This window comes from Citrus clementina, unplaced genomic scaffold (genome assembly GCF_000493195.1).
Source record: "Citrus clementina cultivar Clemenules unplaced genomic scaffold, Citrus_clementina_v1.0 scaffold_6, whole genome shotgun sequence".
NCBI classification, from domain to species: domain Eukaryota; kingdom Viridiplantae; phylum Streptophyta; class Magnoliopsida; order Sapindales; family Rutaceae; genus Citrus; species Citrus x clementina.
In genome coordinates, this window is record NW_006262139.1 from 20903794 (window position 1) to 20914083 (window position 10290).

Genomic DNA, 10290 nt, shown 5'->3' on the forward strand with positions numbered 1-10290 from the left:
TAACACAAAAGTATCAACTCATAGTATGCATAATCGTAAATTTTTATAATGTGTCGGGATTTTTTTTTTGTTTTATAATGTCTCATCCTCACCACCCAATGAAACGTATTTATGAAAGAATAAATTGCATGGTAATAGAAAATACATTTTTTTTTTTAATTCAGAATCTAGTCATTTAGATGCACCATAAATATTTCCAATATGAGTGGTTGAGCTGCTGTCCTCACACTTGTGAGGACAGCGGTTCAAGCCCCCACAAAAATATTGTGGGGCTAAAATTTCATTCGCAATTATATAAATAATTGTCTCTCTTAAAATGAGAGTGTAGTCAATATCCCTCTGTCTGATTGTAAATATATTAATAAATATTCTCATGTGATGTGAGTTGTAATTCTAAGCATTAGTCCTTGTAATAAATAAATAAAAATTTCCAATTTTATGGCTTACAATAACGTCATCATTACGAAATTCGCTACCTTTTAATTTCTTTAATTCGTTAGTGAGCTTTTTTCAAATAGTCAATATTATTTCAAAAACAAAAATACTAGACAATTCAAAAATTAGGACTACAAAGGTGCGTCTTCTCAGCCACCATATATGAGCAGCTAGCCGCTGCTAGAACTTAACCGGCCATGCAGCAACGCCGCTCCTTAGGAGTGGGCATAAATTACACAAACGGAGCTAATCTTGTTAAAATTAGCTAAAAAGATATGATTTTAACATGGATGATTGGGTGAGGGACTGATAGGGACTCCACAGATTTAATATTGATCATACACGTCTTAATTATCTTTTTTTTTTTTTTTATCTATTTGATGATCCCAGATATATTATATATATTTCTCTAGGATCTGTGGTATATATAAACCATGGTTAAATGGATTCATTTTAGTCAACACCATTATCATCAATTCTCTCAACCCCGTGTTCAGCCTTCAAAAATAAAAAAATAATTATATAGTAAGGCGAATTTTTCTTTTTACTTTGAATGCTCAGGAAAATAATGACTCGTGTAAGCCGTGCATTTTTCACAAATTCTGTCAACAAAATTCAACAAGTCCCAATAGATAGTAATTGGGAATACTATTGGCTAATTAATTTAATTCGTAATTAGACAAGTAAATCAGAATCAATATCATGCCGTTGTTGTCAGCATTTTGTTAGGATTTTTTATATCTAAATATCGGTGATAAGATTATCAGCAAGTCTCCATCAACTTGTTGTTTTTAAAATAAATATAAATCAAGATGGACCGACAAATCTCCATCACCTTGCTTGCTTTTTCGTAATTATAGGAGACTGAAAATATATTTAAAATTATAGGGTTACCTGCTTGGAGGGGTAAGTAACTAAGTACAATAATTGCCAAATCATTAAACGGCGTCGTGGTGATTAAAATCACGACTTCAATCAATATGTTTAGATTTTTTTTTTTAATGGTCAACGATAGTTAAGGACTAATGTGTAAAGAAATTGAACAAGGTGGGTTCATTTGTCAAAATATCCAAACCTGTGGGTTTTTTATTTTTATTTCTCTAGAAGCAAAAGGTTTGAGTTGAGCCCCTCTTTTACGAATGCCAAGAATTACTATTTGCCGATGAATAGAGTCTACAAAAGAAGACGAAGAAACTCTTCGTCAATTATTTGACCAATATAAATATAAAATCAAAAGCTCCTCCCAAATTGCTGCAGCGTCTCGATGCAATTATTTCGATTTTTTTTTAAATATAAATAATCGAAGATTCCTCCTCATCTTCGCCAACTACTAGCTGTCAAGAAAGCCTCATTAAAATCGACATCATGAATTGGACAACAGACTTCTTGGTCTAGTTGATAATTAATTCATGAAAAACAAAACCCGAAACGTGATCCAAAAGTCGGGACTCGACTAGCTTACAGAATCTGTAAGGTACAGACTGCAGCATCAGCCGTTGGATGTGGTTGGATGTGGAGTGAGAAACTGAACAATAGAAAATCGGATGGTGGGATGACGGGAGATGTTTGTTACAGAATCTGTACCATAGACAGGTCCCAAAAGTCGATGTATAAATAAATAAACAGAGAGAGCCCGCCTCTTTTGACGAGCGTTACATCGTAAATTATTTCCATTACCGAAATATAATCATTAATCAATAAAATTTCATAGACTAAATAAACAAATATAACAAAAATAACAAAATAAAACGTGTTGCAAAATTAAGAATTTTAAATTAAAAAAAAAATAAATGCAGAACCCGCTTGCTTTGACGAACGTTCCACGCAAGTAGTCTTTCTTTTTATAAATTGCCAGGCTGCTGCATCCACTAGCACCCTTCACACTCCCTTTTAAAATTCATTTCTCCCACCAGCTTCAATTTCATTCTTTGATTCAAGCCATAAGCTGTTTTGTAAAGTTTTTCGTTTATATTCAATCGGTTTACATCTTATTTTCTAAAGACTTTAATAAGAAAAAGATAATAAAATAAAGAAGAAGAAGAAGAGGTTTGGATTGAACACAGCAAGATGAGTGCCACCGTGGCAGACGATCTAGCAAGATCATTTTCAGTGAGAGGGGGGCAGAGCATATCATCGGGTAGCCGCCGGAGCTGGGCGTCGGCCAGCATCCGGGAAGTATGGAATGCGCCGGACAACGTGTTCAGTAGGAGTGAAAGGCAGGACGATGAAGAGGAGCTGCGGTGGGCCGCCATTGAGCGGCTGCCGACCTACGATCGGCTAAAGAAGGGCATGCTAAACCAAGTTCTTGAAGATGGAAAAGTTGTTAAACATGAAGTTGATGTCAGTAATCTTGCCATCCAAGATAAGAAGCGGTTGCTCGAAAGTATATTGAAAATCGTTGAAGAGGATAATGAAAAGTTCCTTAAAAGAATTAGGCACAGAACTGATAGGTAAACAAGTATTTTTCATTTTATTTTGTTTGATTTTGCCGATTGAATCATTTGACTTTTTTTTTTTTTTAATGGTACACTTCTTTGTGATTAATGATTGTAACAGAGTGGGAATTGAGATTCCTAAGATTGAAGTTCGATATGATCATTTATCCGTAGAAGGTGATGTGCATGTTGGAACCAGAGCTCTCCCTACCTTGCTTAATGTTGCCTTGAACATGTTGGAGGTATTTTTTTCCCCTTTTCCATTTATTCTTGGTATCTTTGTCTGCCAATTTCTAAAATTCTTTTGAAGATTAATTGTTGTTCTTCTGATTTTTCATGGAAAATAGAGCGCTCTAGGATTGTTGCATTTAGTCCCATCTAAGAAAAGAAGCGTTCGGATCCTTAAAGATGTCAGTGGGATTGTCAAACCATCAAGGTAATTAATTTCATGAAATATGTTTTGTGATCTGATTAACCAATATTTGTTGTATCGGTTACTGACATAGAAATTTCAGGATGACACTACTTCTTGGTCCTCCTGGTGCCGGGAAAACAACATTGATGTTGGCTCTTGCTGGGAAGCTTGGTAAAGATTTGAGGGTCTGTTTCCCATCTCTTTACAATTTGATCTCTGATTACTTTATGTTTAATTATCTTAGATAAGTTTCTGACAATCTGGATTTGGAGAACTGCACAGGCATCTGGGAAAATCACATACTGTGGCCATGAATTGAATGAGTTTGTGCCACAGAGAACCTGTGCTTACATCAGTCAACATGATCTTCACCATGGAGAGATGACAGTGAGAGAGACACTGGATTTCTCAGGAAGATGCTTAGGTGTTGGTACAAGATATGAACTGCTCGCTGAACTTTCGAGAAGAGAGAAACAAGCAGGAATTAAGCCAGATCCTGAGATTGATGCATTCATGAAAGCTGTGGCAGTTGCAGGCCAAGAAACTAGTTTGGTTACAGACTATGTTCTCAAGGTTTGTTCTCCATTTCAACTTTGTTTTGTTTCACACGATCGTAACATATTTCATGATACATAAAATTTATTAACCATAACAGATTCTTGGCTTGGATATATGTGCCGATACTATGGTTGGTGATGAGATGAGAAGAGGTATTTCTGGTGGTCAGAAAAAGCGTGTTACAACTGGTATGTTGCCCACGACAAGTCCTTGGCAATCTTGATTGCTCATTCATAAGTTTCTCTAGCAGTAGCAGCTTCTTAAAAATTGTTGCTTTATCTTAAAAAAAAATTATTTTCTTTATTGCAAAGCATCAACATTTAACAATTTTAATGTGTGCAGGAGAGATGTTGGTTGGAACGGCAAATGTTCTTTATATGGATGAGATATCAACTGGGTTGGATAGCTCCACCACTTTTCAGATTTGCAAGTTTTTGAAGCAAATGGTTCACATCCTGGATGTAACAATGATTGTTGCTCTTCTGCAACCGGCACCAGAGACGTATGATCTTTTTGATGATATTATCTTACTTTCAGAAGGTCAAATTGTCTACCAAGGTCCACGTGATAATGTCCTTGAGTTCTTTGAACACATGGGTTTCAAATGCCCTGAAAGAAAAGGAGTTGCAGATTTTCTGCAAGAAGTCACTTCGAAAAAGGATCAAGAACAATATTGGTTTAGAAAAAACCAACCCTACAGATATATTCCAGTGTCTGATTTTGTGGAAGGTTTTAAATCTTTCCACATGGGCCAGCAGATTGCATCGGATCTTAGGGTCCCTTATGATAAATCCCAAGCCCATCCGGCTTCGTTGGTGAAAGAGAAGTATGGTATTTCAAAATGGGAATTGTTCAGGGCTTGTTTTGCAAGGGAGTGGCTGCTAATGAAGCGCAATTCGTTTGTATATATTTTCAAGACTTTCCAGTTAACATTCATGTCCCTAATTTGCATGACGGTGTACTTCAGAACAGAAATGTCAGTGGGAGATATGAATGGTGGCAGTAGGTATTTTGGAGCACTGTTTTTCAGTCTGCTCAATATAATGTTTAACGGGTTTGCTGAAAATGCAATGACGGTTTTGAGGCTCCCCATATTTTACAAACAAAGGGATCACTTATTCTATCCTTCCTGGGCTTTTGCCTTACCTATATGGCTTCTCAGGATCCCAATATCAATCCTGGATTCAACAATATGGGTCGCTCTGACTTACTACACCATAGGTTATGATCCAGCAGCAAGCAGGTAATGGTAGTTCTTAGAGTCACAGTTCTATATCTCACAACATTGACAGTACAACTATAATATGTGGATTTTAAGTTTTTGATTTTTCATAGCTATGAGTCAGTGCTAGATCTAACAGTTATTTGAGTTTCTTGGACTGAAATTTATCTCCTTGTTCTTTCCTTTAGGTTCTTCAAGCAATTCTTGGCATTCTTTTCTATTCATAATATGTCTCTGCCTCTTTACCGGTTAGTTGCTGCTGTTGGAAGAACTGAAGTTATTTCAAATACACTGGGTACTTTCATCTTGTTAATCATGATGTCGCTTGGAGGATTCGTCATGGCCAAAGGTAAGCTGATTACCTTTTTCTTTCTCACTATTAAGTTATTTTTGCTGGATTATGAACAAAAAAATTGTACCTTTAATAGAAATTCTATTCTCGTTAAGGAATAATGGATCAGTTCAATCATTTTTTCATTTTGTGCCTGCAGATGACATTGAGCCGTTTCTGAGATGGGGCTACTATATTTCCCCTATGATGTATGGACAGACTTCGTTACTTGTAAATGAATTCCTTGGTGGAAGATGGGATGCAGTAAGATCTATTTTGCTTTGACTTTTTCCTCTTGTGATTCTCATTCCATTTACTGATATAAATGATAAATGCATTTTACACACATAAATATTGTCATCTCTTATTTTCCTCATTTCCTGGCCATAATTCATCCGCCATAACTCATATGTTTCAATATATTGCAGCAAAATAAAGACCCCAGTATTAATCAACCTACAATTGGGAAAGTACTTCTCAAAATTAGGGGCTTCTCCACTGAAAGTAATTGGTATTGGATTGGCGTTGGAGCACTGACTGGATATTCTTTTCTCTTCAACTTTCTGTTTATTGCAGCTTTGGCTTACTTGAATCGTAAGTAATCGAATTTAAACATTGTTTCTTTGCATAAAAATAAAGTTTCTATCTTGACCAACACAAAATGTGGGATATACGTTTCAGCTATTGGTGATTCAAATTCGACTGTCATAGAAGAAGATGGAGAGAAGCAGCGAGCATCTGGACATGAAGCAGAAGGTTTATGACCTTGCCTTGCCTCGTTTAGTGTTTTTTTTTTTTTCTTCCCTTCGATTCTTGCCTTTTTCCCATTGTCTCTGCTGGTGATTTAGTCAGAGATTAACATGCAGTTGATCTGTTTTCGCATGAGAGGTTGATTAACTTGTATGCTACCATAATATAGCTGCAATTAAGCTTCCGATTTACAATCAAACTTTTTATAACCTCCTATTGGTTATGATATCAAATCGTTATAAATGCCCAAACTATTTTTGAACTACTGCAGGTATGCAAATGGCAGTGAGAAGTTCATCTGAAACTGTTGGGGCTGCTGAAAATGTAACTAAAAGGGGGATGATTTTACCCTTCCAGCCCCTTTCACTTACATTCGACAATATGAGCTACTTCGTGGATATGCCTGCAGTAAGTCATCGTCTCAATACATGATAAAACATATGACGTAAATATCTAATTGCTTTGGAAACAACTCTTTTCATTTATGCGGCCAAAATTTGACGTAATTACTTGGCATTCTACTCCAGGAAATGAAGACTGAAGGAGTTGGAGAAGATCGTCTTCAACTGCTACACAGTGTCAGCGGTGCATTCAGGCCAGGAATATTGACAGCATTAATGGGTGTAAGTGGTGCGGGGAAGACAACTCTGATGGATGTATTGGCAGGAAGGAAGACCGGAGGATATATTGAAGGGGACATTAAAATTTCTGGTTACCCCAAAAACCAAGAAACATTTGCTCGAGTGAGTGGTTATTGTGAACAGAATGACATTCATTCACCCTATGTTACTGTCTATGAATCTCTCCTCTACTCAGCATGGCTTCGTCTTTCTTCAGACGTTGATACGAAAAAAAGAAAGGTACATATTTCATCTAGAATCCTTCTTTTCAAAGTGGTTTGACAAATTACCTGATGATCCTATTGTGTGTTTATTTTTCTCTACTTCCTTTGTGTCTGGCAGATGTTTGTTGATGAAGTTATGGAGCTTGTTGAGCTCAAATCATTGAATGATTCTATGGTTGGCCTTCCCGGAGTAAGTGGTCTTTCGACAGAGCAAAGGAAGAGATTGACGATTGCTGTAGAATTGGTTGCTAACCCTTCTATCATCTTCATGGATGAGCCTACATCTGGGCTTGATGCTAGAGCTGCTGCTATTGTCATGCGTACTGTTAGAAATACAGTGGATACAGGGAGAACAGTTGTGTGTACAATCCACCAGCCAAGCATAGACATTTTTGAAGCATTTGACGAGGTACTTTCCAAATCTTATAAGTTTTCATCATAAATATATTATTGTTAGTTTTCTTCAGAAATATGTCATTTTGTTGCATGTATTGAAAATGATATTGTGGTTGTTGCAGCTATTGTTGTTGAAAAGAGGGGGCCGCGTCATTTATGCTGGACCTCTTGGTCACGAATCTCACAAGCTCATAGAGTATTTTGAGGTTAGCATTCCCTTTTTTCCTGCTCTTTCTGTGGATGGCTCTCTTTAGTTTTGAAAAGACAAATGATAGACTTAATCATTTCAGTTTTAAAAATTTCTAATGAATATTTGGCTCTGATCTTGAGTAGTAATTGAATTACCACTAGCAAGAATCAAAACATGCACTAACATCAATAAACCATCAGGCTGTTCCAGGGGTTCCTAAAATTAAGGAAGCATACAATCCTGCAACATGGATGCTGGAGGTCAGTAACATTTCAGTTGAGAATCAACTGGGAATTGATTTTGCTGAAGTTTATGCCGATTCATCGCTTCATCAGTAAGTTTGAGTCCAACACATGATTTCAAATTTTCAACATGCTATGGCTAATTTTTAAATTAATTCATTTTTCATATAGGCGCGGATTTCAAGTTATTTTATTAAATTATTACTTTCTTGACACCCTTTCAGGAGGAATAAGGAACTTATCAAAGAGCTTAGTACTCCACCACCTGGCTCGTCAGATCTCTACTTCCCAACCAAATACTCTCAACCATTTTTAACCCAATTTAGGGCTTGTTTCTGGAAACAGTATTGGTCTTATTGGAGAAACCCTCAGTACAATGCTATCCGATTTGGCATGACTCTTGTCATTGCCATTTTCTTTGGTTTAATCTACTGGGACAAAGGACAGAAGACGTAAGTTGACTTCCATTTTCTATTTGGTTCTTATGTTAAATTACCATTAGCGGTATGATACAAAAAAATTCTGCAAAATGTCGATACTCTAAATTTTAATATGATTATTCCTTCTATATAAAGTGTGCTTAAATTGTTTGTCTTGATGAAAATTTGAAACTATTGGTTTTGTATGAATTAAATTGATATATATTTTTTTCTTTTTTAAACAGTTCCAAACAACAAGATCTGCAGAATCTTTTTGGAGCTATGTATTCTATTTGTATTTTCCTTGGAACCAGCAATGCCATATCCGTGATACCCGTTATCTGCGTTGAGAGAACAGTATACTACCGTGAAAGAGCCGCAGGGATGTTTGCTGCAATGCCTTATGCACTTGCTCAAGTAAGAAATACATTTCATCTCTTCAAGAACTTAATGTGTTTCGATTCTATCTTCCCTTTGTAATGGATCAGAAACTTTATTATTTGCAAGCTGTTTAATGAACATCTCCTAATGCTGCAGGTAGCCGTAGAGATAATATATGTATCAGTTCAAAGTGTCGTGTATGTTCTTATCCTTTACGCGATGATTGGATTCAAGTGGGAGCTGGGAAAATTCTGCTTGTTCTTCTACTTCATGTGGGCGTCTTTTATCATTTTCACATTGTACGGAATGATGATTGTCGCATTGACTCCTGGCCAGCAAGTTGCTACCATTGTCTTGTCCTTCTTCCTTAGTGTATGGAACTTGTTCTCCGGTTTCCTCGTTGCCAGATCGGTATGTGCTGCAAACAAAAGACTTGTTCCATATTTGATTTTCCATTTTTATCCACGCCAATTTGAATAAAATCATCCCTAAAGCCGTTGAGGGCATAGCATAAAAAATTGTGCAGGTGGTTAAGCTGAAAATGAACAAGACAGAGCTGCATGGAAGCAAGTTTTAGTTTTAATTTCTTGATAATTCTGCATTGTGCATTTTTAAACTGACACTCGATCTGCGTTACAGGATATTCCTGTCTGGTGGAGGTGGTACTACTGGCTTTCTCCGGTGGCTTGGAATCTGTATGGCCTTGTGACTTGTCAAGTTGGTGACTTAGAGTCACTTGTGGAGATTCCTGATGGTAATAATACTAAAATGACAGTGAAGCAATTCATCGAAGATAATTATGATTTCAAGAAAGATTTCATTCCTGTCGTTAGTATCATGCACATTGTCTGGATGGCCGTGTTCTTGTTTGTGTTTGCCTATGCCATCAAGGCCATCAACTTCCAAAGGAGATAAACCAGCTCAAATCTTAAGAATGATAGACCTAAGTGAGCATGTGGGAAACAAAAGGTTACCACATTTTTTTTTTCTTTTGTACTTCCTTTTTCTCGTTTAGTAATTGACTTTGTGATATAAATGTATGTTTGTAATGTACTTTGTTCAATAAGAATGCAAGTATTTTTTTGACAGAATTTAGTTGCAGAAACTATCCTTTTTTTGTTTCTAAAGCAGAACACGACTATAATCTTAATCTCATTTGTTGTTCTGACCCCACGAACTCTGACCTCACCTCTTGTGTTATCAAACATGAGATAAAGATTTTATTCAAGCATCCAACCAACACCGTAATAGAAACTGCCCATTTGATCTGCTCCTTAAATATTGATTTTCCTTGTATATTCGCGAAAGCCTTCCAAAATTTTTCCTTTACAGCACTAGTTATCTTTGACTAAGAAATGATTGGTTAATGATAAAGTGTGGGATCAAATTTAATCTTTAAGTCACAATAGTTACTAAATAATTTAGTATTATAAATTTTAAATTGTAACTATTCAATCTCAATTATATGCAGGACCTTAAAAAAAAAACAAAAAAAAAAAACCAACCTTAACTGATTTTAAAACCTTTCAGAAATGGAAGCCACACGGTGATTGGCTGCCGCCTCAGCCATTTACCGTAGCATATTTGAGAACAGTAATCAAATATCTACAAAATAAAAGTGTGTTTTGTGATTTTTTATTTTTCAACTAAATGAATTAGTGTTGTTTTTAGG

The 10290-nt window shown here is 36.2% G+C and overlaps 1 protein-coding gene across 1 annotated transcript; it reads left to right on the top strand.

The window, feature by feature from the left end:
• The first annotated feature begins 2250 nt into the window (after positions 1 to 2250).
• LOC18037937 (ABC transporter G family member 34) lies at positions 2251 to 9709 on the top strand. Its single transcript, XM_006430207.2, has 20 exons — positions 2251 to 2885; positions 2992 to 3112; positions 3218 to 3306; positions 3386 to 3470; positions 3568 to 3858; positions 3941 to 4031; positions 4186 to 5086; positions 5254 to 5414; positions 5557 to 5660; positions 5825 to 5990; positions 6078 to 6152; positions 6418 to 6554; positions 6674 to 7006; positions 7109 to 7399; positions 7509 to 7592; positions 7777 to 7910; positions 8043 to 8270; positions 8483 to 8654; positions 8775 to 9029; positions 9258 to 9709. The coding sequence occupies exons 1-20, from the start codon at positions 2503 to 2505 to the stop codon at positions 9531 to 9533; spliced, it is 4377 nt and encodes a 1458-aa protein (XP_006430270.1). The 5' UTR covers positions 2251 to 2502; the 3' UTR covers positions 9534 to 9709.
• The last annotated feature ends 581 nt before the right edge of the window (positions 9710 to 10290 follow it).